At 37.0% G+C, this 25,961-nt stretch overlaps 1 protein-coding gene across 1 annotated transcript; it reads left to right on the top strand.

Annotated features, from left to right (window-relative positions):
• The first annotated feature begins 3,800 nt into the window (after window positions 1-3,800).
• Window positions 3,801-24,637, top strand: LOC117403516 (tubulin-specific chaperone A-like). Its single transcript, XM_034005668.2, has 4 exons — window positions 3,801-3,994; window positions 13,522-13,627; window positions 22,540-22,626; window positions 24,038-24,637. The coding sequence occupies exons 1-4, from the start codon at window positions 3,942-3,944 to the stop codon at window positions 24,116-24,118; spliced, it is 327 nt and encodes a 108-aa protein (XP_033861559.1). The 5' UTR covers window positions 3,801-3,941; the 3' UTR covers window positions 24,119-24,637.
• The last annotated feature ends 1,324 nt before the right edge of the window (window positions 24,638-25,961 follow it).

Below are 25,961 nucleotides of genomic sequence, written 5' to 3'. Positions count from 1 at the left end.
GGGACCTTGGTGCCTGTTACATGAAATTGCATTAGTTTTCACCACAAACACAAATCAATAAGACATTTGGAAACCAAGATTTGAATGTTACTGGAAGTGTGCATTTTAAGTATAATATATTACCAGTCTATAAATGTGGGTGGTCTACTCAATTGATCTAAATAACGGACGCTCTTTGGTATTATTAATTGACTTCCCCCTCCTGTGTTTTCCACACTTTGAAAGTAAACCCAACACACAACACTCAAGAGACGCCGATGCCCAATCACAGAGGCAACCTTGGTACACAAAGCATTCAAATGAAATATTCTAAACTATTTCATTACCAAACTATCAAGACTATAGTGGTATAGCATTTCCTTTACCTTGAGCACATGCATCTACAGTGATCTGATCACTGGCATTACAACACTATAGTGCTATAGCATTTCCTTTACCTTGAGCACATGCATCTACAGTGATCTGATCACTGGCATTACAACACTATAGTGCTATAGCATTTCCTTTACCTTGAGCACATGCATCTACAGTGATCTGATCACTGGCATTACAACACTATAGTGCTATAGCATTTCCTTTACCTTGAGCACATGCATCTACAGTGATCTGATCACTGGCATTACAACACTATAGTGCTATAGCATTTCCTTTACCTTGAGCACATGCATCTACAGTGATCTGATCACTGGCATTACAACACTATAGTGCTATAGCATTTCCCTTACCTTGAGCACATGCATCTACAGTGATCTGATCACTGGCATTACAACACTATAGTGCTATAGCATTTCCTTTACCTTGAGCACATGCATCTACAGTGATCTGATCACTGGCATTACAACACTATAGTGCTATAGCATTTCCTTTACCTTGAGCACATGCATCTACAGTGATCTGATCACTGGCATTACAACACTATAGTGCTATAGCATTTCCTTTACCTTGAGCACATGCATCTACAGTGATCTGATCACTGGCATTACAACATTTTATAGGATTTTTTAATACTAGAAGGCCAGAATAACATTTTTTTTTTAACTTGTAAAGGTACGATTACCCTCCACATTTCTGAGGATGGCATTGTCCAGGGAAATGTGATCCACATCAGCTCACTTTAAACACTGTTGAGGTAAAACTTATAAGAAACTAATCTTCCAAAGAGACAACCATTAAGCCTCTGGACTATTTCAAAGTATGCAGGTGTCAAAAAATAAACTGTCATGCAGACAGTAAAGGGTTAAATTGGGCTATAACTGCAACGGAACCAACATTGAGTGAGGGATGCAGTGTTGTACTCTATGGGATAGGCATAATTTACACGGGGACATGGGGGACATGTCCCCCTCACTTTTTCAATGATGGGGAAATGTGCCCCTCACATTGCAGGAGCACTAAAACTTTTATTTCACGATAATTGGTATAATCACTAGTCAGTATAGAAGTCAATGGAATCGGATCCAGGATCACTGGAGCCGGATCATGAGATGGTGTTTTACTACGAGGATCTGGATCAGTCTCCACTGATCCGTAAGGTTGATCCGATCCTGGAGCTGCACACACCTTAACTAGGGAAACTGACCAATGAAGAGTGACCATACAGTACGTGGCGCGTAATTTGAAGACTGACAAATTTGTATACAGCCTGAGATCACAGTAATGTTGGGGAAAAATAGCAAACAGATGGACAAAGATAGAGGAGGATGCACTACGCTGCTGTATCCAAAACACAGGAAAATGGTTTAAGTTTGTAATTCACCATAGCTTGTGTTATTTAATAATGTTATCACACTGAGGTTTCTGTCTGCTTACAGTTTAACTTTTCATTTTAAATTGAAACAGTGAACTTAAAACAGCAAAATTACATTTGTGCCTTTATGTGCAAATACATATAGACATCAGTAAAAGCTAAATACATTACCAATAACTTTTTACACAATTATTATGCCAAATTAATCACGATATATAACTGATTCTAAATGATTTTGCGCTTTAAATCTCACAGACTCTCGCATCTATTTATCAAGGTTCCAAAAACTCACTCTTGGTCACATTTTACTAAACATTTTTAAACTAACAAATAAACAATTACCATAAGTAACATTATCGTATTCATCATAGTAAAGTTGAGTTCTCACCTGTAAACACGTTTAAAGTTTGAAACTCATTGTCTGGAGCTTGGCGTTATTTACATTATCGTCAATACACTGTGGTTTGATGTGCAAGGCACATCTGCTTATATTAAGTGGATGGAATAGTTGTAATAGCAAAATTGTATTAATCTTAAGTATTTCAATTTTGGGGAAATCTCAAGGTTTCTAGAAACATTTTTCAAGGGCAATTCTCATCCCTCTCATGAAATTTGCATTGTGCCCCACTCGCTCTAGCGCTCAACGCTGCCTCAGGGGCTGGTGTTCTGATAATCTGCGCTACCGCTCAAGATGAGCTACCTACACAAAGTACGCATGCCCACACAAAATGCGCATGCGCCGTGATATGTTTTTGACTTTACTTCCTCCCTCTTCAATTCACGCCCATAAATCCGAGCTACCATTTTCGGTAAGTTATAATATATTAGCTTATAACTTTGTACAGGTATCAAATACTGTCAATATTGCTATTAACTATAGATAGGAAAGCATGTACGGGCTATCCAAAACCGGTGTAGCATGAAGAAGTGCATCCCATGAGATAGTACACCCCTCTCATCCACGGTCTTTAACTCGCAGACGCATCGCAAAGCATCACCTGATTTATAGTATTCAAAATCCTTTAAAAAATCAAATTTTGTTCAAAAAAATTAAATTTACAGACACTATAGACTGCAAGCTTCTCAGAGTATAGTTTATTTTAAATTAACTTCTGCTATACTTTTTCAATCAGGGTAGTTCATTCTGAGGGGTAACACAGTTTTTCAGACTAGTCTGACAATCTGAGCTACCGGGTAGCTCAGCCTGAGCAGGAGGTAGCTCAGATTGTCAGAACACCTGTTCTACTGAAAACAAAGTGCTGTTAAACATTCTTTTCTGCACAATCTCCCTGTGCTTGCCAATTTAGCTTTATACTTGAGGACAGGTCATTCTAAGAATTATTTTGTGTCCAGTGTGTCTTAAAAACCCATTCAAACGGTTACCCATTTAGTGACTCGTTTAAAAGACACATTTGAACAATATGGCCAGCAAAATGATCATTTACAGATATCTTAAAATATTTGAAGATATCTTAAAATGCAACTTGATATATCTCTAAATTACGATTTGGCTTGCCATATGAACTAACAACAAACGTCCTTCTTCTCCTAGTAGACATCAACAAGTTGGTAAACAATAAACCACAGAGGCGTATGGTAAGCCATACCGCACAGGTAAAGAATAGTAACTGTAGATACTGTGATATATGACTACTAAACGCAGCTAGCTAAAGTAACAAACAATTCCCATGGCTGCACCTCCAGACATTTCACGCACGTCCTGTATTTACTGCATGTCAACTTACTTAAATCGTTTATTTACCAGCAGGATAAACAAAACATACATGCATAAATAAAGCGTAAACTAATACATGGTTTGTAATGTACTATTTTACATTTTTTAATACCGTACTACAGCGTACAATGTATAAAGTGAAACAACATAAAGTAAATATTTATATGCATAACCTAAATCATACTACGTAAATATAACAACTTCAGTAACTTAATAATACTTCCACAGGTAACCAACCCATTACAAATGACCCGGTTAAGTAAATTCCCATACCGTGCGGTGGTGTCACATCCATGCTCCGAAAAACTATTGATTCAATAGCGCGTATGCAGTTCCTCAATGCGCATGCGCCGTGAAAGGACACTCATTTGAATCAGACAAGCAGATCAGCGGCAGTTCCAGGTTTTATTCAGTCGCATTTTCAGCATTAGCGTCTTAAAACCTACTTCTTATACTTCAATGGCGGATCCACGAGTACGACAAATTAAAATTAAAACCGGCGTAGTTAAACGGTAAGTGTTTGCAAAATGTGATGGGCAGTGAGGGAAAAGTAGCCGGCCTGGCCTTGGGATCGAGTACATATTCCAGGGGCTGTAGGGGTAGTCAACGTGCAAGAGGCTTCAAATCCAGACCGATGCTTTTGTTAGTTGATTTTTTTTTTTTTTAAATGGTCTCCGTGATATTACACGGTGTCAGTAGTGTTGAAAGCGATTAATCTTTGGTTAAAGTGTCATTTTCAGTCGTGCAGTTTACAGTATTTGGCCCAACCCCATTCAACGATAACGGCAACACGTAAGGGAGACAGCCATGATGCAGCAAACAATACGATTTCTAAGGCAGCTTGGACTGCTTCTGTTTTGGTAAAGATAAACAGAGATAGATAGCTGGCTTGTGTGTTTAATATATATATATATATATATATATATATATATATATTTTATTTTTTAATCGCATCATCGGTTCAGTATAGTGCTCTGCATCGTTCTTTGTAGAGTTTTATACCACAGGCCTTAAATACTTACATTCCGCAGTTACTAATCCATAGTGACATAACATCTTTTAAATGTAGTGTGTTTAGAACGTTATAAAACTGCTGTTTTGTGTAGGATCTTAATAAAATAAGAAGCGCATATTGGTTTTCATGTAGTTTATCTTGCTTCTGTAAAATAAAATCAACTTCTTGCGCTTTCTGGGCTAAAGAGGTTATTGAGGCGTAATAATCATAACTGATCCCACACAGGTTCTCAATCCAAAATAATATTTTTAGTTTGTCTATCCTCAGCTTTGTGTATATATTACAACGTCTAAGTTAGCTTTAAAAAACCCCAAAGTAAAACAAAAAGCTGTCTGTGTATAATTCAGCAGTGCAGCCTGTACAGACGTGGTCTGGTATTTCCAACTATTAAAACAAATATGGGAGGGGATCACAGCACCTTTTTATATTGACCTGTGGAGAGATGGAAATTACACTCATTGCATAGCAGTTTGATTCATTACGTTTTTACTATGAGTTTAATTAGCTTGTTACCTATACACTGTGGCTAATCAATCTTGTAGTAAAACCTGGAATGGTTAAAACTCCTACGCAATTGGAGGCTCATTTCCATCCATGCTGTCACCTAAGATGACTGGCATATAATGTGTGTTTTTTTTTTTTTGGCATTATAAAGCCTTAACCCCTTCACAGCCAAGCGTTTTTGTCATGGATGTCAATGTGCCAAGCATTTGAGGAGCGTCTTTATCACCTGTATTTGAAGTGTTATACAAAAAAGGCTGTGTGGTCCAGTGGTTAAAGAAACGAGCTTATAACCAGGAGGTCCCCGGTTCAAATCCCACCTCAGCCACTGACTCATTGTGTGACCCTGAGCAAGTCACTTCACCTCCTTGTGCTCCGTCTTTCGGGTGAGACGTATTTGTAAGTGACTCTGCAGCTGATGCATAGTTCACACACCCTAGTCTCTGTAAGTCGCCTTGGATAAAGGCGTCTGCTAAATAAACAAATAATAAATAATAATAAAAAAACGTATTTGACAGTAGTATTGAAAAAAAAAAGTTTTTATTTACTAACACTTTCCAAAATAAACTATTTTTTTATGCTTACACAAAACATTTATTTATTTATTTTTTTATTTAAGTTGACAGAAAAGGGATTTTTTAAAAATGTATTTAAAGGATGTTACCTTAGGTATTCTGGGGTAAACAAACATGTTTTTTTTTTTTTTTTTGTGGACAATTTAACATTAGTCTATATTTGTAATACTCAACATAATCAAATTCATCACAACTGCAATGCCAACCGGTTGCATAAAAATACTAACATTGTGTAAAACAGCTAAAAGTGTGTACATTAAACTATAAACATGTTTTTTTGTATGACCATATAGCAGTGTCAGGGCCCTGTCTGTATTTGATAAGATTTTTTTTTTTTTTTAGTGATTTACTTTTAATATTTCATGTTTGTGGCCCAATTTCATGTTGTAGGGAACAGTGTACCGCGGTGTATTGATACCTACGGTATATCAGGATTCCAAAATCCTACGTTACACTCTCCTGCTCTTCTTAATCTACATTAATGACTTAGATTTTGGTATAGTAAGCAAACTTGTTAAATTTGCAGACGACACAAAAATAGGAGGAGTGGCAGTCACCATTGTAGCAGCAAAGGTCATTCAAAATGATGTAGACAGCATTCAGAACTGGGCAGACACATGGCAAATGACATTTAATAGAGAAAAGTGTAAGGTACTGCACACAGGCAATAAAAATGTGCATTATAAATACCACATGGGAGATACTGAAATTGAAGAAGGAACCTATGAAAAAGATCTGGGAGTTTATGTTGATTCAGAAATGTCTTCATCTAGACAATGTGGGGAAGCTATAAAAAAGCAAACAAAATGCCTGGATATAGAGTGAAAAGTATTGAATTTAAGTCAAGGGAAGTAATGTTAAAACTGTACAATGCATTAGTAAGACCTCATCTAGATTATTGTGTTCAGTTCTGGTCACGTCGCTACAAAAACAATATTGCTGCTCTAGAAAGAGTGCAAAGAAGAGCGACCAGAATTATCCCGGGTTTAAAAGGCATGGCATATGCAGACAGGCTTAAAGAATTGAATCTATTCTGTCTTAAACAAAGAAGACTATGCGGCGAGCTGATTCAAGCATTCAAAATCCTAAAAGGTATTGGCAGTGTCGATCCAGGACACTTTTTTGACCTGAAAAAAGAAACGAGGTCCAGGGGTCATAAATGGAGAGTAAATAAAGGGGCATTCAGAACAGAAAATAGGAGGCACTTCTTTACACAGAGAATTGTGGGAGTCTGGACCAGTAATGTTGTTGAAGCTGACACCCTGAGATCCTTCAAGAAGCTGCTTGATGAGATTGTGTGATCACTACGCTACTAACAACCAAACAAGCAAGATGGGCCGAATGACCTCCCCTCGTTTGTAACCTTTCTTATGTTCTTATTACCTGATATTGGGGTAAAAGAAAAATACATAAGTATCGCAATGTTTTGATACCGTGTTTTTTTTTTTTTTTTTAGCTTTTAAAACATAACTTTGTAATTGTGTGCTTTAAAAACAATATAAAGTAAGTTTACTCATAGCTGTGAAACTCCTGCGTTTTGAATTGAAATTTGATGGAGCTCCCGGGGTTGGGGAGGTGGGATCTGGCTTAGACCCCTACAGGGCAGGCTCCGAGTGAGCTTGGGAGCGGAGACTTGCTGGGCTGATCTTTGTTCTCCAGAGGCCAGTAGCCTGCAGACATCCGCTCTCGAGTTCCTGGGTGTAAAAAGACGGCGATCGGCCCGTGGGATCGGAGGACGCCCACTGAGCCTCGGGTCCCTGAGCTGTGTGGAATCACCGCGGTGAAGGAGAAACAATCATAATAATTGGGCATTCCAAATTGGGAGAAAATCAGGGCTAAAATAACTAGAGATTATAAATTTTAAAAAATGTGTTAATCAGGCTAGTCTAGTTTAGCATTATACTCTGTATTTACTTGTTTGGCTTTCTATAAGATTTGAACAGTATAGATTCATGGAAGTGTTATGTTGTTTGTGACTTTTTAATAACATAAGAAATGTTACAAACAGAGATCCATCTGGCCTATCTTGCTCATTTGGTTTTTTATTGATCGAAGCAAGAACCTCATCAAGCTATTTCTTGAAGTACCGTGTGACTCAGCTTCCACAACAATGTTTCATTTTTTCATTCCTTGCTCACATTTTTAGGACACTTCTAAGATACCCCTGTATGTAAAACATCTGGCCTAGTTATAAAAAGTCTGCTTCAAGGAAAGTATATATATATATATGTGTATGTGTGTGTGTGTGTAAACAGCAAGCATTCCACCATGCTGTAGCATTATCAACTGTGTATTAACATCTTATGCACTTTGTACTTGCGAAAATCCCAAGAAGATCCCAGGTATTGTGATAGTATTGAATATCATGATACTGTGCATGGTATCGTATCGATACTCCCTAAATGAGGTATTGCAGAGGAAAGCCTGTAACAAGAACTCTCTCTGTGTGCAATAGTTTGTAAGATTGTCCTTTTGACATCAACTACATTTTGCCAGTTGACCCATATTTTGAAAAGAAGGTTGTATCACAAGACCTAATTGACCTCGAGACCGCTTGAGATTACATGAGCAGGTTTCTATGAACTTCTAGAACAATTGATTTTTTCCCAACATAGCATCTTTTTATTTTATTTGTTTGTTTATTACATTTTTTCTTTTACCTCAATGAGTTTAATAAAAGTAGTCAAGAGATTGCATATAGCATGTCATTTCTGAAACCTGTGTGACTGGAGACAAAATTGTTTTATAAACTGCAGATTTTTCATTTCTTTTTCAGTTTTGGAAGTCGTAGGTTATTTTGGATTATCAGTACTGTGTAACAAGTACAAAATAAATACAAAGATGAAAACCTATCAAATCAATTTACGATGCTTTTATGACTATCAAAATTGACCATGATATTGTATAGTAATGCAGGAATCTTAGCCCCTACGTATTTGAGCTTGTATCACATTTAAGGATGCTTACAGTAGACACAGAGACGCACACATGGCTAATGTATGAAAATGTCGTTAATCCTGGTTTTGTCACAAAACTGTGTGCCCATTGTATAATATTATAAAATAAATATAGCATTTAACTAAGACAACTTGGGCTCATACCTACATATGCACTTAGTTGCTGTAGTTTCACTGCACTTTAGAATTTATGAATGAGTTAAAATCTGTACAGGCCAGAAATTAGGCCTCATTGTTATGTTTAATTTTATTGTGTTCAGTATGTATCACATTTTATACCGTTGTGCTTTGCACATGGTCATTAGAATTTAGTTCATTTGTATGCTTCCAATTAGACGGAGTCAAAGCCCACCTCAAAACAGCGTCTGACCTGTACTGGCGGGCTGTCCGCTTTTCACACTTGGTTTACTGATTAAGACTTTACAACATTTATTTAAACGTTTTGCATAGAAAGCTCGCTACTACTAAAGCCTCGTATGCAGTAAGGCTCTGAGGCAAGAAATGGCATACTCAAGAGGGAAATATGTCCAATTATAGTAATTCGGAATTGATTGTAAATAGTTTACAGCCTACGTAAGGTGTACACAGTGTGTTTGCAACATGCCAATACAGCCTTGACTTTGGCCTGCTGATTAAACAAAACTGACATCAGTAGATTAGGGCAATTCACACTGCAATTCTGTGAGCTTACCTTTGAAAAGTCTTTTAACACTCCTGTTTAAATGTCGATGACATACCATAATTACAAATCTACAAGCCTTGATTTATAAAATAATTTTATATCACAAACCTATAGGGGGAAGGTGTATTGATTTTCTAAGGAAGCGCCTTCTGCAGGGGCCATTTCCTTTTTACACTCTGTTTTCTCCACTTGCCTCGTTTTGTAGGTCAGGTCTGGTTCTGCCATAGTGAAGTGGGCAAACTTTGTGCTGTATGTTTTTAAATACCTGTGATATTTTACCTGTACAGTGCTTGTGTGCTACAAATGGTGCAAACCTCTAACTCGAAGGGTGGTACACTGGACTTACTGTAGAAGTTGTGGCATGTTTTTGCAAACGAAAAATGCTTAATTAGTCTATATTCATATACTTCTAAACATTGTAAAGATTGATGTTTTGAAGTTTATTTAGATGCCTGGTTAAATGCTACAAATTAGATTTACACACCAGCTGGGATTTTTATTTTGTCAAGTAAACCATGCCTCCAAAATGCCATGTTCTGTCTTTCTTTGGAAGATAAAGTATTCTTTGTTGTGGCATGACAGAATCTACATTGTGAAGATCGGCGTAGAATGTAACATGATACGTTTAAAAAAAAAAATAGGAACACTACAGCACGAAGAAGCAAAAAAAAATATTTACCTGTCAAGCAGGTTGCAGACAGTTTAGAAAAAATGTGTAAATAAATAAGTTTAGTAACAACTTTTCAGGTGCTGCATCATTTCCTCCTGGAAGTTCTTCATTTCTATTTTATTTTTAACTACAATGTACTATTACCCTTTTTATATATACCATCAATCGCAGCATGTTGCATTCTCAAATCATTTCATTCTCAAATCATTTAAATTGCAGAAAATAGTATCTTAATTTGTGCTATCTTCTCTGGGTCATATTTTACAGTATTCCAATCTAAATACAGTTTTTTTTTTTTGTTTTGTTTTTTTTTTAATTTAGTCGTTGCCAATTATTTTTTATTATTTTCTCCCAATTTTGGAATGGCCAATTATTTTATTACGGTCGGCTCACCGCTACCACCCCTGAGCTGACTCGGGAGGGCGAAGATGAACACACGCTGTCCTCCGAAGCGTGTGCCGTCAAGCCGACCGCTTTTTTTCAGACTGCAGACTCACCATGCAACCACCCAAGAGCTACAGCGTCGGAGGACAACGCAGCTCTCGGGCAGCTTACAGGCAAGCCCGCAGGCACCCGGCCAGACAACAGGGGTCGCTGGTGCGCTGTGAGCCGAGAGAACACCCTGACCAACCTAACCCTCCCTCCCCCGGGCGATGCCTGGCCAATTGTGCGCCGCCACTTGGAAGCTCCCGTCCTCGATCGGCAAAGGAATAGCCTGGATTCGAACTCGCGACTTACAGGCTATAGAGCGCATCCTGCACTCACGTGGAGCGCCTTTACTGGATGCGCCACTCGGGAGCCCCCTAAATACAGTTTTGATTGCTGTAGTTAATTTGTTCTCGAAGCAATTTGGATTCATTTAGGGGATGCAATACATATGAATACTTTTTATGGTCAGTTTGTATTGATGTTATCACTACACAAATAGTAGTTGTCTCCATTCATACCTGATGGCAAAGTCCAGTATGAACCCTTATTTGGCCTAATCGGTTCATTTGTGGTGGTTCCTTTGGTGTGTGCTCTATTTTGATTAATATCTAATTTGAACACTGTACATACAATTAACTAGTTTTTTTTTTTTTTAAATATTTATGAAGTTATGTAGTGAGTTATCATACATACTGTGCAACAGTACATTTTCTGGTTCCTATTACTGTGTTTTAACTGCTGCCAAAAATAATAATAAAAAAGCAATAAAATACTGCTGCTGCTTTTTAAAACATTTCATGACTAATGTGGCAAATCTGTTCTGACCCAAACCTTTACAAGTCTGTCCCAATTAATTAAAACGAAATAGTGTTTGGAGAGGCAATTTAAATGCTTTCGCTCTAATTCCATCTAACACGTGCTGTTCATTATTGTCTTGTGATCAAAGACAGTGTTTCCATCACAGTGGTTTCAAAATGGGTTTATTGAGCTTTTTTTTTGTCTTAGATATTCTTGCTATTTTTATTTGTGTCTCAAAGATAATGGATATAAAACCATATAAACCATGCCATCTGTTTAATTTGTGCATCTTTAGTTGTAGTTATTAATGTGTTGTAAGGATAAAATGTATATTATCATTAATCTTATTAATTAATAATAAATAGATAGAACTTGCCTACTCTGTGTGTTGGATATTTTTCTACTGAAATAGAATTCATTGAACAGTGGCTTCTAGACTAAATCGTTTATAATTCTGAACCATTGCTGGCTGCACATTTACCAAAGTGTGACCTTGGGCAAGACCTGCAGTCACAGTGTAAAGTAAAACGAAGCACTGCCACGGTTTCCCTCTCCTCCTTTGGAAGTTAAAAATACTGTGCATGGCTTTCCTGCAATTTTGCACATTTGAGTTAGCGCCTTGCACAGCGGATGCCCTTAATAAAATGACAACAGTGATTTAGTTTTGTCATTCGAACTGGCACCAGCTACATGGCTCAAAAAATACAGTATTAAAGTAGTTTGAATGTGTGTCGAGTCTAATTCTTTTTTTTCTATTTTCCAGAGAGCTGCTTTTCCATTAACTTTGGGAAAACACAGTGGCAGATTCATTTAAAACAAGCTCAGCTCCACCCTTCATATAAGTGGCTTAGCCTGTGAAAATAAGAAATTAAGATCAAGGGACATCCTTTTCATTAGCCTGTCGTTTGGTTATTTGCATTCCTTAGACTGCCTCGCTAAACATCCGCAAGTGTAATATAACTCATCTCAAGGAGGCTTAAGGCTCTTACCTTAGCATATGCTAACTATTACAAGATGTCTTGATGGAAACATATTAAAATTACTGGTAATTGACATAAAATATGACAAAGTGTTGTAGGCTTTCTGAGCAAAGCAACACACATTACAGAGGAGCAGGCCCATAATGTAACTGATTAATGAAGGATTGCTCAGGCGCACGCAGCTGATTTCATGAAAAATGAATTCTTTGTTGTCATTCCGACAACTCGGCAACCGCAGCCGGAAAAGACTATTAGCCAGAATCATTATCAATAGCGATATTTTCAAACTCTATTATGGCAATCAGGCTGGAATTTATTCAATAGATTTAGTTCATTTGGTGGTAATTGATAAATAATCAAAATTTATCAATGTACTTGCACACATTTCACTAACAATCAAGCAAAAGTGGCCCATTTACCACCTGACTTGGTCCAAATTAGAACTAAATTGATGATCAATTAATCTTAGAAGGGGCAGTGTTGTATTTTGTGGAGGAGCAGCAGCAAAAGTGGCAAATAAATGGAGTAAAGACAGGAGATTAGTGGAATGAGCAGAAAGGAGCTGAACCGCCACGGATCGCAGCTAATGAGCATGCAGCTGGGTTGCAAATTGGCAGATTTATAGCATCAGTATAAGAACTAAAGACAGAACAGTGGCAGACAGGAGTTTATAACTGATACCATCCCAATACTGAACAATGCAGCGGTGGTTATGCAGCTTGTTGATAATTGCTCTGAATTGAACAAGGGGGTTGGTAAACTGAACAGGCATCTTCCAGCATTTCAGCAAATGTGTTAGTCTACTGTGACGTGGATTATTCTCAGTTTCAACAGTTTAAAATGTTTTTTAAAATTATCCTTAAATGCTAGGTAGCTACTGTATACAGGAGTGGGACTATGATACGATTACACTTGAGTTCTTAATTATTCAGCTAACATTAGCCACTGTAAAATACATTGTCAAGGTGAATCATAATATCCTACTTACACCAACCTCTTTGTTATTTGTACGTATTTTTTTGTCTTGAAATAAATCCTAATGCAATACAACCCCAACCCACATACTGTAGATGTATTTCTCTTCCCAGTTGAGATTTCTAAGCAGCTGTGTGACATAATCAAAATGGTAGTTCAAGAATAGGATTCAGTCAAATCTGAAAATTCAGATAATAAACTATAATATAGTAAACATTAATTCTTTATTAATTCTTTATTTATGGTGAGGTGGGATTCTAACCATCTGGTAGCACCTAAATGCCAATGAAACTAAATAACGAATGAATGGAGCAAATCAAATAAATCTGTCTTTGTATTGAGTGAAAATGGCACGGTTTTATAAAACAATCTATGTGTCAGTAATAGACACTAGGCACAAGCAGTAGTAGAAAATGACAGTAAATCACTGATGGTCTTTCTCTGTTTTGTTCTGCAGATTAGCAAAAGAAAAGGTGATGTATGTAAAAGAGGCCCAGCAGCAAGCGGAAAAGGTTGAGAAGATGAAAGCTGAAGCTGGTGACGAATACGTGATTAAGAAACAGGTAAACTCAGACCATTTCCGTGATGGATTTCATTTTTACTAAATGTGTTTGTCTGCATGGAATGGAATTATCGGGCCAATAGAAGCTAAGTGAGAGCACCAACAAAAAAAAGGCTACTGAGCATTTTATGTGTTTTGGAGTATGGATATTCTCTTTTAACGAGTGGTGTACCACGGGGATCAGTATTAGGTCCTCTGCTATTCCTAATCTACATTACATTAATGATTTAGATTCTGGTATAGTAAGCAAACTTGTTAAATTTGCAGACGACACAAAAATAGGAGGAGTGGCAAACACTGTTGCAGCAGCAAAGGTCATTCAAAATGATCTAGACAGCATTCAGAACTGTGCAGACACATGGCAAATTACATTTAATAGAGAAAAATGTAAAGTATTGCATGCAGGAAAAAAAGTGTGCATTATAAGTATCATATGGGAGATACTGAAATTGAAGAAGGGAACTATGAAAAAGACCTAGGAGTTTATGTTGACTCAGAAATGTCTTCATCTAGACAATGTGGGGAAGCTATAAAAAAGGCCAACAAGATGCTCGGATATATTGTGTGAAGTAATTTAAATCGAGGGAAGTACTGTTAAAACTTTACAATACATTAGTAAGACCTCATCTAGAATATTGTGTTCAGTTCTGGTTACGTCGCTACAAAAAGGATATTGCTGCTCTAGAAAGAGTGCAAAGAAGAGCAACCAGAATTATCCCGGGTTTAAAAGGCATGGCATATGCAGACAGGCTTAAAGAATTGAATCTATTCTGTCTTAAACAAAGAAGACTATGCAGCGAGCTGATTCAAGCATTCAAAATCCTAAAAGGTATAGACAATGTCGACCCAGGGGGACTTTTTTGACCTGAAAAAAGAAACAAGGACCAGGGGTCACAAATGGAGATTAGATAAAGGGGCATTCAGAACAGAAAATAGGAGGCACTTTTTTACACAGAGAATTGTGAGGGTCTGGAACCAACTCCCCAGTAATGTTGTTGAAGCTGACACCCTGAGATCCTTCAAGATGCTGCTTGATGAGATTCTGGGATCAATAAGTTACTAACAACCAAACGAGCAAGATAGGCCGAATGGCTTCCTCTCGTTTGTAAACTTTATTATGTTCTTTTAAAGAACAATGTTGTATGTCTTTTAATTGACATCACACAAGAGCTTCTCTTGTTGGAATTAAAAGTGACAGGTACTGAGTGCAGGTTACCCCAGACCTAGAGATGAAACTACACCACAGTAAATGCCTTTTCAACCCAACCAAAAACTACTGCAGACCTAATTGATATAATGATTTAATTGCGTATTGTAACTTTAAAAGAAAAAATATATGTACAGTATATATAATTAGCAACACATGGTACTAATTTGGTTGCACTGACCCAAGTCCTCCTCCTTCCTTTGCCATGTCATTTTCTTTTTCATCAGTGGTAATGATTGGCATGCAACAGTAAAACTGCATAGCTGAACATCCTGCTGGGTGTACTTGAAATCCAAGATGATTATCAGCTAGTGTAATATGCATAGTTTTGTGTTGCTGTCTTCTGAACCATTTCAGTGTTCAACTCTGAGTCCTCAGAATACGGTCGGTGGTGCTGGTGTTGCACACCGGTATCATGTATTTTCCTTCGGTAGTTCCACTTCAACAGATGATTTAGTGAGACTTGCTAATCTACTGGTTTATTATTACTATGCCCGCTACAACTACAGGTGTGGTCTAGTTGAAGCAATATTCTTCTTTTGGCAAGAATGAGCCTCATAAAAACATGCACACATCTCCAGGTTAGCATATCTGGGATAATCAATATTACCAATAAGTACTGTATTTTGTATTGTATATCAATGTTAAGGTTTACCTTATTGGTCCAATTTTCCTATATGGAACTGGGGGACTTATAACTTGGTAACTGTGAATCAGAAAGACTTCTACAGTACAGGATTAGCCAAGGTCATTATGGTGCAATTCTGCCAATAAGACAGGTTGTAACATATGAGTGACATCCCAACTTCCTTGCCCGTAATGTGAAACTTGGATTCTTCCAGCCCGCCAATCAGAAACAGTTGCTGTACTTCAGCTTGTCGGAAATGAAGAATAAATAGAAAGTTGTCGCATCAAGTTGCAAAGCCTGCAGTATGCTGCACAATTAACAGGTTACGTGATCTTTCAATGAAGAACCCAAATACATTCATGTAAAAAGGTGAGCGATTTTATTTTTCTAAATCTGTTGCCTTTTATTTACTCTGTATTAATCCTTTTGATGTTTTCACCCAGAGGTTACTAATGTAACTAAACACTAAATAAAAAATATTGTTGTTCTACGAAAGATCAGGTTTATAAATTTCAGGGCAGTGTTAAAGTCCTTCATACTTTTAGATTAAAACAGGCAGCACTATCTCAAAGTGCGTGGTATGTAGGGTTTGGTAGTACTGTACTGGCATGCAGAACAGAGTTACAAAGGGGTACACTTGTGAACTGAGCATGAATGCAAGGTAATAACGAGCTGCTAATGTTGCCTTTGCTTTAAGCATGCTGTGCACGTTTCCAAAAAAAAATTAACTGCAGAAGAATTGTTACGGCTTGATTATTATTTAAAACACATTCACAGTCATTTATAACAATCTAGGAAGTTCAGGTGGAGTAGGGTATTAAGGCTTGAAGGAAAGTAAAGTAATACCTATGACAGTAAATATTTGCATGCTGCAGCTAATAAGATCCAGATGTTTAAAATGCTAAACAATGCTGTTTTTAATGAGGGTGGGTTGTGGTTTGTGAACACATTTTCTTTGCTCGTTAGTGTGTTTGGATTGTCAGTAGGATAAGGAAGAATTTCCAGGATGTCTCTTATTTAGAGTCCCCTGTAGCTCTTCTGATTGATTTGTTTTCTACACATGCTTCCTAATTTGTACTTCATGTATTAGTTCTGTAGCTTTAAGCACTGCTGTTAGAAATGTAATGTTTTAAACAAAGTTATTAGTCGGCACTCGCATATCCAACCCTATAAAATTGACTTCAGTGACGGTTAAACGCATGTGACACATTTGATTATTTCGTTTGAGCCCATTCCAACCCTTGTCCGTTTTTTCAGGGAACACAAAAATGATGCAATATCAAAAATACATGTCTGAAAAGACTGTTTTAAAATAAGTAAGCTTCCATTTAGATGTGCCGGTACTGTATTGGTTTTGTTGGTACGGTACTATCAGAAGTATTTTAATTCAGAACGATATGATAATGAAAATATCAGTTGCCAAAAGACGACACGTGGATTGTAATACAGTACATACTTTTAAATCTGATATGTATTGTAGCAATATGTAAAATTCCCTGTTAACCACCCAATGGCAAAATGAAATCAGAATGTTACCCATGCACAGAACTGCATACAACGTAAAAGGTAATGCAATTTGGCAAAAGATTTTAAAAAAGACGCAGTTTCCAGAATTAAAAACAGTATCCAAAGTCAGTATTCAAAATGGCAGAATATAGTTCTCGATAAGGCTGTAACGTCACAGTTCACTTGCAAATGAATATGCACAAAAACAACTAAAGATCACAGATTTTAAAAAAATACATCACAGTATCTAAAACTGTTTAATGATTTAACTGTTACATTACCGTAGCTTGTCTGTTCGCTTTGTTTTGGCTGCATTTTCGTCAGGTGAAACTGGAGGAAGCGCTTTGGAACTGCAAATTACAGAAAAAAACAACAGATATAATTAAAGATCAAATATAAAGAAATTGCCACGGTCATGCATATCCACGGGCAGTCAAGACTGGGGTGTGGTTTGGTAGCGGGTATATTTATTGTCTATCTATTAATTAATAGCAACTGCTTCAGACTGATGTGGCATGCAGAGAAAAAAACTGCGACGAATATTCAAATAAATTGTAGCATTGAAGAGATGGGCTTTGTATCGCAAAACTGGTGATGGAGTCAGAAATTGCGTGTGACGGGTAAGTGCATTAATTTGTTACATATATATGATAGGGATTGATTTTATTCTTAATACAAGGGCGGTAAAACGCGACAGACGTGCATCTGGGTAACGGATGGCCGAGTGCTGACTGTGTACAATGGTTACATGTGACTGGATCACCCCAGATCCTACAGGGAAGTAATTTCTCTACAATGGCCCACATAGTCATCACTTTTGAGACTGTTCCTTGTGAAACACTCCAACTAAACACTGACAGTCACTTCTCTGTCAAAATCATATCTGCCGTCTTCCCGTTGTAACACAGCTTTAATATTGCATTACAAATGTGTGGGATGCCATTTATACGGCAAACTATTCAGTCATGTGAGTGACAGTCCACTTAAGCTAAAGTGTGTGAAACATATATTTGCAAAAAGCTAGCCTGCGTAACATTGTGTATGTGGAGCTGTTAGCAAAGTAAGCAGCTGTAATGCTACTGCACACAAATCACATCATGGGAAGGTGTAAGCCTTTGTTAACATTGAGGTTATCTTTTTAGTGTAATGATATGCTTAAAATAGTGTTTTCTTTCACCTTTTGTGATCTTAAAATGATGTGTATATGAACCTGAGATTACTGTTCACCAAAATATGTAAGATAAATGACAGCTACTCTGTAAATGCACACGTTTTGATTTAAAGTACAATTTTTCAGTGCTTTAGGGCTGAGAGCAAAAATCAATGTTTGAAACTTAAAATGCCTTAAGTTAGGGGATTAAGGGGTGGGGTTAAATTTGCGATCAAGTTATTCATTTGACAGAATCAATATTTTATTATGGCTTTCCTTATCCACTGGTGATGGGATCATTCCGAGGCATTGAAAGGGTTTTTAGGTGTTTTGCATGTGCTTCAGTTTCATGTCTTGCTGCGTTCTTCTGCTTTACAGAAAGTGTTGCAAAGCTCATATCATGAAGGACTCTGCATCTTGAAATGAAATGGACTATTGATGTTTGGTAATTTTTTAGGTAAATCTTCAAAATCATATATAGACCATGACAAAAAAAGGCATCAAATGAAGCCTTAATAACATGGAATGTGATTATTTTCTCAAGGCTGGTGCGTTTAATTTCACAAATACCAAGATACCAAAGTATTTTATACAGAAATGCAGCATGCAAATTTACAAAGGGTGATCTTGGTTAGATACAGAAATGAGCCTTCAACACACATAGCTCTATGACTTCATTGCTGCCATTCAATAAATAAGCCTATGGGTGGCTAGTGTAAAAAATACCTTCCAAAAATAGACGACAGCTACTGTAGTACCAGGCCACTTACAATATGTCAGGTGTTTAAATATTGGATGTATTGTTGACAAGCTCAAAGCATTCTGCATGACAGCCCTACTGGATTTGACATAACTTTCTAACAAGGACACCTGTACAAGAAATGACACGTCCAGTATGTAAGCCTTTACAAACAGAAAACTGACCCTACTACCGCCTTGTTTCAAAGGCTAGCTGTACAAATGATGACGCTTTGAGAGTGTCTTCACGTTACCAAACGGCTGTATTACATGCTTTTTTCCATCTTTGATTATTGATACTGTTCAATAAAAATGAACCGTTTTGAGGACGCATTTGTTTTAACCTCCCGCCATTCGTTGCTTCATATACTGGTATACTGCATGAAACTTTATGTATGATAACCAATCGCAGATTTCACTCACTTTAGTGGATGCTACCAAACTGTAGTTTGATACCCAGGGATTTTCTTGTCAAGAAATTTAGTAAATAAAATACAGCTAGATATTTACTTTAAGAAAATGAATATGAAGTCCTATGTATTCACTAGCTAAAACCTGTAAAATAATTCCTTGCTTTAAAAAGCCGTAAAGCACCTTTTTGAGCTGCTTCTGTTCTGTGTTTTGTGAACTCCTCTAATGTCAGTTATTTCGTTCTCCGTCTGTTGGCTCGTTGTCTTGATCCACTGGTTCATACAACCCCTTAGGTCACAGTCTTATGTATCATGCCATCCAGTTCCACTTTCCACAATCTGTACATTTAATAGACAGTTGTAATGGAAACAAATGACACAAAAGATTCTGCTGCCTTTTTGCTGACATTTGTGCACTGGTAGAAGCCAAACAGTAATAGGGATTGTGTGTGTGTGCTAAAAGCTTCTCCTGCTGAAACCTGGATCTTGTAATGCAGTGAAGGTGATCACAGTCTGATTTCCCCCACCTCCCCAGCTTCTGTAGAAACATTTTAATACATATAGAGTATATGTATATTCCATATTCAAGCAGGGTATCACAAATACAGAGGGTAGTTCATTGAAACAGTGATTGTTCCTGAATCCCCTTTTCACATCATAATAAAGCACAATCATTGCTAAGGAATGTTTAATATCGGGAAGAGTTCTACAGCCTTTGCAAACAAAAGATTCTTAAATAAGGTGTTTCATTATTTGTTATTTAGTTCAGTTGTAACGATCCATATGGGTCAAATGTATGTGTTTCTTTACATTTATATAGGGCTTTTCACACTACACCACCAAAACCCGGGTTGAGTGTACACGGGGCGGCCCCGGGGTGAGACCCCCCTGAGTTCAGCCCTGCTTGCATTCACATTTTCCGTGCTCTACAGTTCTCGGGTTAAGGTTCGCCCTGGGGTTGGACGTGACCGTGTCACACTGCATATTTTCAACCCGTGTCAAACACAGTGGTGGAAGTAAATATCCAGCATGGCTCCCGACATGGCTTTCATTTTATTTATTTTTTTCTTTTTATTTTGCGAAGGAGGGCTCGTGTACAATAAGCTCGGAGGAGGCGCTGGCAACGTGTACTCCGTGCAAGACGTAACTTTTTCAGGTTACTACGACAACAATCGCAATCCCGGATGCTACTTTTAAGTTTATTTTTGTTCCAGCCAGCTGCTGCTGGATATTTTCCTTTGCCCAAAGACTGAGCAGCTTCCGGACCTCATCGTTGCTCCATAACACTATTGCCGTTTTTATTTATTTTTTATTTACAACTGTGAGCGGGTCTGTGAACCTTGCCCCTTGACGTTTGTTTTTGGCTAGTGTCATGCGCGTTTTCAACCTGAGGCGAGTGTAACCCTGTTGCATTCACATTTAATTTTTCAGTTTTGTCTCGGGTTGAAACTAGCAATGTGAAAGCGCTTGCTGGTTGCCCCAGATCGAAATGGCTAGTGTGAAAAGCCCTTATAAGATATGCAGGATGTCCCGTAAGTAAGACGATATAAGAAAATACCATATTGTGCAGATTCTCTGTTCAATCGGACAGACATACACTCTAATCTGCACCACACTTGAATATGTTCTGAATTTCACATCTGAAAAAAATAAACACCACCAGTATTCTGCATAAGTATTATTTTAAAGCATTTACATTTCTGTGTTTGTATAAAATACTCTCCTGGAAAATAGGATATATATGGATGCTATTCAAAATGACATTTCAAGTATTATGATGTTTAAAAAGACTGCACTTGACAGATTAAATAAACTGGTCTTTTTTCAGAATGAACGGATGAATCTGCAATCTTTTGACCAATCAGTACTTCATTATGTCTTCTAATCACAGTAGGATGCTTATGAGGCAGTAAACCACACGCTTTCCAGAATAAATGCTTTATAAATGAATCTCACTGATTACAATATATATCATACATCTGTTGCTGTTATTGACTGTTCAAAAAGCATGTACTATACATATTAGAATTTAATTTGGTGGGTTTTTTTGGGGGGGGTGGGGGGGTTCTTATAATGTATTAGTCTATTAAACTAGAAGAGTATCTGGTAATTTCTGGTTCTGATTAGACTGGTTAAAGCGTGCTTCTCAAGCGGGTGCCAGTTTAGAAATTCTATTCTGCGCGGTTGGCGAGAGTAATATTGAGCCTAATACATTGTGCTAGGTTGAGTAATAACTTTTTATGCATGATAAGCATCAGGAATATGAACCTGCTGATCTCTGCTTTCCATTTGTATAGACTTTCGTTTTTAGACGGCGCCTCCTGCAGCGAGCTCATGGTGTGATCAATAACTCAATAACATTTTTCATGCAGTAATTATTCGTGTGATATCTGAGCACACCATTTCTTTATTACTTTTAAGCTGTAAGAGATATACATAGGAAATGTGGCTTTTTCTGCACTGTGATTATTAACACGAACAGGACTTTTTTATTATAACTTCTTACATTTTATATTTATATGGCTAAATTTAATTGATATTACTTTGTCTCCCAATAGTGTTAACACATTCATGCTATCCTTGCTAGACCGAGGTTGTGCTAACCTTTCTCTCCATTGATTGAGTACTGTTTGCTTTTGGGGTTCTCCATACAGGTGTTCTCTGCTTTCTTTAGGGCCTGTACTGCCACAAAGCAGTTTTGGTTTTAAAAGTTATATATACTCCAGGAAAACCAAACTACAATAGTAACATTGTATATTGAAAGTGGTTTAACTCGTAACATTATCCTTTTAGAAAGCTAGTGCAAACATGGTGCTTTGACCTGGTTCTTTTTGCAAGCCCCACTAGTACTTAAACGAATCCTTTTAAGCTCAGTTCCCACAGTCATCTATAACTGTAACCATATATGGCCATGAAGAGGTGTCAAACAACTAAAAACTGTAGGCTTCATGCAATTGGGGGACATGGACTTGGATTCACATCTTACCACCCAGAGATCAAGGCTGCAGATGTTGGTTAACATGTCTCCAATCGCAGGTTTCAGTTATGCCGCTTCTTGCTGGCCATCCTTAATCACTTCAGTAGGATTGTTTCACTGTCAGTCATATTAATTGTCCAATAAAACTGTCCCAAGAAGTAAACATTTCCAATATCAACAAGAAAGCTTATCTGTGTGTCTACCCTTCTGAGTACTAACATGAGCACCAGACTTTCTTGTTGTATTCCATCTCAATTGTTTTTACTGTAAATGGTATCTTCCTCTTGTGTTTTTTAGATTGAAGTCTTGCAGGAGTCCCAGATGATGATCCCTGATTGTGAGCGCCGCTTGGGAGCAGCACACGCAGACCTTAGGCAGTTATTAGTAAGTATCTTTTACCAGCACTGCTACAAACGGTTCATTAACCTTCCAGTCTGCTTTGAGTTAAAACACTGCGTTTTCTTTTTTTATATATAGATAGATATATGAATATTGCAAGCAAACCAAGGATACGTATTTGTCTGGCAGACTGCTAAATCCTGTATTGCATTTTACAACAATAAAACCTGTTATTTAGATTTACATAGGGGGGAAAGAATTAAAAAAAAAGATTCCATAATGGGGAGGGTTGATAATAAACATGGATTCAAAGTTTAGAAAAATAGAAATAGTTGACATGGTATCAAGATGCTATAAACACAGCCAGTGTTTGTTTTCAAACGCATGCTTCCTTGAGAGAGGTATGAAATATACTGAAATCTGATGTAGCTGGCTCTTTTGAGCAAAACAATAGGGTTAGGGTCAAGTGTTCAAATGTTCAATGTGTGTAGTCAATTTGTTTTAGTTTAGTGTGTGTGTGTGTGTGCGTATATATACTCAAAAATGAATGAATATATATATATATATATATATATATATATATATATATATATATATATATATATATATATATATATATATATATATATATATAATGACATTTAAATTATCTTGGTAAATGAATTGACCCTATTAAAACCAGGAATTCCAAGATCAAGAAAAATATATACAAATAAATAAGAAAGAGGATGGAATTTATGGTTTTTGAAATCTCGAATGGTTTTGTTGCACTAATATCAAGAAGTCATTTTTCTCTCCATCTCCTTTGAGCTTGTCTAGAGAATCCTATGTGCCAGGATTACAAAAGCCTTCCTCGTGCCATTAACATTATATGACAGTGTAACCTTTCAACTCTGTTAGCCCCAAGTCCTCCCTCTGTCTGTTTAATTGGCCCATCTAGAGTAGGTAGAGCTTGCAGAATTAAAATGTCATGTCATATGCTTTGAATGGAGTGAGGAATGCTGTCCAGTCTCAGCACTTGTGATACACTAGACAAGCTCAAAGCCAGGCTAACTCACTGTGGGAGCAGTAGAACCCAGACCAGCTCCTAAAGACTGCAAACCCCATAAAACAGTAAGGGATGTTAAAATGGCAGTTGGCAGTTACAATGACATCTAAAGCTTCTTATTGTTTAGATGAAATCAGATTTCCAAATCCAAGATCAACTAAAGAACGGTTAGTGGATAATAAACTCAAACTAGCGTCGTGGATCTGTACAGTAAATGACCCAGGAAGAATTTCAGATTGAGCCAGATCCCATTGTTGTTGATTTTCAGCATTACAGTTCAGTGGAATACCCCTTCAGCACTTTGTGACAGAAGGATGAATTGTAAACCCTGTATGGGGATTGCCACCGTAACAAGGAATAAGTCAATTAATGGGTTTAAGCTTAGACATGTGTGTTTTTGTATTACAGGAAAATGAAGCAGACTTGGCAGAATTGGAGGAGTTCAAAGAAGCACAAGCCATGCTGGATTCTGTCAAGCTGGAAGGATAATTATTGATGGATTGCTTTATATACCTGCACTGAGTCCATTCTATAAAGTTGGACCACTTTTTGCAACAGTTGTGCCTAGACAACGAAGATTTGAACCTGATCACAGATTTGATTTGATTTCTATTTTTTTTAATTTTTTTTTTTAATTTAGGATAGTCATAGACTTCTTGTTCTGTACAAACCTGCAATTAAAGTGGTGCTCTTCTGTATGGAGCGCTGTTAAAATATCAATACATTTTTATGATTTGATCATCTTTTATTGTTTTAAAATGAATATATGAATATTCACATTTATTTTGTATCCAGTTTAGAGAAGTTAATTGCATACTACAGTTTAAGCTAGGCAGAGTTTATGAACTCTAAATGGTTGTGCAACTGTTTAGAGGTAATGGGAGAATCAGTAAGGTATTTATTAAAACTAGGACAAGGTTTTGCTTGACCCCTGTAAATATGCATATACACGTGTGATCTGAAACTTGCAGTGTGTGTTTAAATTAAACTTAAGACCAGTGCAGTGTACTAAGATAGCAAATTGCTTCCTTATCTGCTAATTGAAATTAATTAGGAAAAATGGGAAGAGCCCATTCTACCACTCGCAACAAACGACATGTCATGTAATGCCTAATGTATTTTTCAAAAATGCAAAAGAGAAATATTTGTGTGTGTGAGATTATATATATATATATATAGAGAGAGAGAGAGAGAAAGCTATAAGCTTTTAATGTACTATAGACTAAAGGTAATATTGTATTGACTATGGAGTTTACGCATGTACTAGCATTTTTGTTCAGTGTCACTTGCACAAAAGTGCATTGCCAGCATGGAAAAGACCCTGCTTTCAGTTTTTAATGAAATCCATTGAGGTAACACACAACCAGTGTCTTGATTTATAAAATCTCCCCAAAATTGTGTTTTCTTGGTTTACAGTTCCAACACATTTCTATTCTCTGTTCTTTAAATGTATGTTGAAGGCCTAATTTCACATGACAAACTCACTACAGAAGTGGTGTTGTTTTGGCGAAGTGTGTGTCAATAGCAATACACCCAGGAGGGCACACATCATCTGTCTGACAGGATCACCAGGAAGTGAATATATTTCTGTGGAAAATGTATAAACTGTGTACCACATTTGCCCTATAAATGTTAATGGTTTTATAGTTTTTTAAATATTACTATTTTCTCACAATTATGTTTAAACAACAACAAAAAAAAGTGAAGTAACATTAGGTAATCCAAGATTCATGCTAATCGGTGTCTGTGAAACAAGATTGCAGCTGGACCAATCTAATTAACCTGACCTACATCACAGCAAGTGATTTAGTACATAGAACCAGCAACAGCGTTTAACTCTCAGGATCTTCAACGTAAGAGTGGAGCAGAGGGGTAGTGATAATGCTGCTGGTGCTTAAGAGTGGATTTACAACAAAAATAATAACATTGATTAGCACTCCTTTAGGTTCATAGGTATTGGGTATATTCTGTTTAAATAATTACACAGAAGTTCAGTATGTGGATGAATGTTTACTTATTGTGTTACACACTAAAAGGAATGCATACATGAAGGGTGCACAGTAATCTGACTTGTGCTGAATTTTATTCTGGTTATAGCCACAGGTCTCATACATACAGTTGTAGTCAAAAGTTTATATACCCCAATGGAAATTTATAATTTCTAGAAATCTCAAACAAATAATTATAGGAAAAATCTGTTCTAGCAAAAGTTTTGCTTTTGTGGATGAGGAAAAAAAAAAGAAATAGAGGTCTACAATTATTTCAGCAATTTTTTTGCAAAACTCCAAAAATTCAACAGTATTCATACCCTGACAAGGAAAATGAAATGAAC

The sequence above is a fragment of the Acipenser ruthenus genome, chromosome 1 (assembly GCF_902713425.1).
Source record: "Acipenser ruthenus chromosome 1, fAciRut3.2 maternal haplotype, whole genome shotgun sequence".
In the NCBI taxonomy this organism is placed as follows: Eukaryota; Metazoa; Chordata; class Actinopteri; order Acipenseriformes; family Acipenseridae; genus Acipenser; species Acipenser ruthenus.
Note: the sequence above shows the minus strand (reverse complement) of the source record. Positions and strands in the feature narration are given on the sequence as shown.